Source organism: Auxenochlorella protothecoides, assembly GCF_000733215.1.
Source record: "Auxenochlorella protothecoides strain 0710 unplaced genomic scaffold scaffold18, whole genome shotgun sequence".
Classification (NCBI taxonomy): domain Eukaryota; kingdom Viridiplantae; phylum Chlorophyta; class Trebouxiophyceae; order Chlorellales; family Chlorellaceae; genus Auxenochlorella; species Auxenochlorella protothecoides.
This window is the reverse complement of record NW_011934213.1, coordinates 798,801-799,207: the sequence shown is the minus strand read 5'-3', so window position 1 is coordinate 799,207 and position 407 is coordinate 798,801. Positions and strand designations below refer to the sequence as shown.

Below are 407 nucleotides of genomic sequence, written 5' to 3'. Positions count from 1 at the left end.
CGGCGACCCGCCGGACAGCGCCGCCACGACGGGGCCCAGGATGGCGCCCGCCTCGGCGCACACCGCGCGCCGCGCCCCCTCCGACCCGCACAGGTTGCTCAGCGCCCAGGCTGCCGCCTCAGCGGCCGCGGCCGCAGATGGGTCCGCCGAGTCCTGCGTGGTTGGTATTTTTGTGTTTGTTCAGGGAAGACAAGAGGTTGAAGAGGTTGTTGGTGGTGGTGGTGGCAAGTGCCTGGAACCTCGAGCGAGCGGATGATTGATGGGCGCTCACCAACACAGTAGGGTGTGTGGGGTGTGTGCTACCCTGGCGCGCCTCCCCGCTCCCCTGCCCTGGCATGCCCCCCCCCGGGCTCCCCTGCCCTGGCATGCCCCCCCCCGGGCTCCCCTGCCCTGGCATGCCCCCCCCC

General features: G+C 71.7%; 1 protein-coding gene across 1 annotated transcript in view; it reads right to left on the bottom strand.

Moving 5' to 3' along the window:
* The window catches only part of F751_1915 (U-box domain-containing protein 4), a gene marked incomplete at both ends in the record, with an annotated part of 8,943 nt that overhangs the window by 1,374 nt on the left and 7,162 nt on the right, over nucleotides 1–407 (bottom strand). The window contains one exon of the mRNA XM_011399622.1: nucleotides 8–153. Within this exon, the coding sequence (XP_011397924.1) occupies nucleotides 8–153 (146 nt within the window). The remainder of the gene's footprint in view (nucleotides 1–7; nucleotides 154–407) is intronic.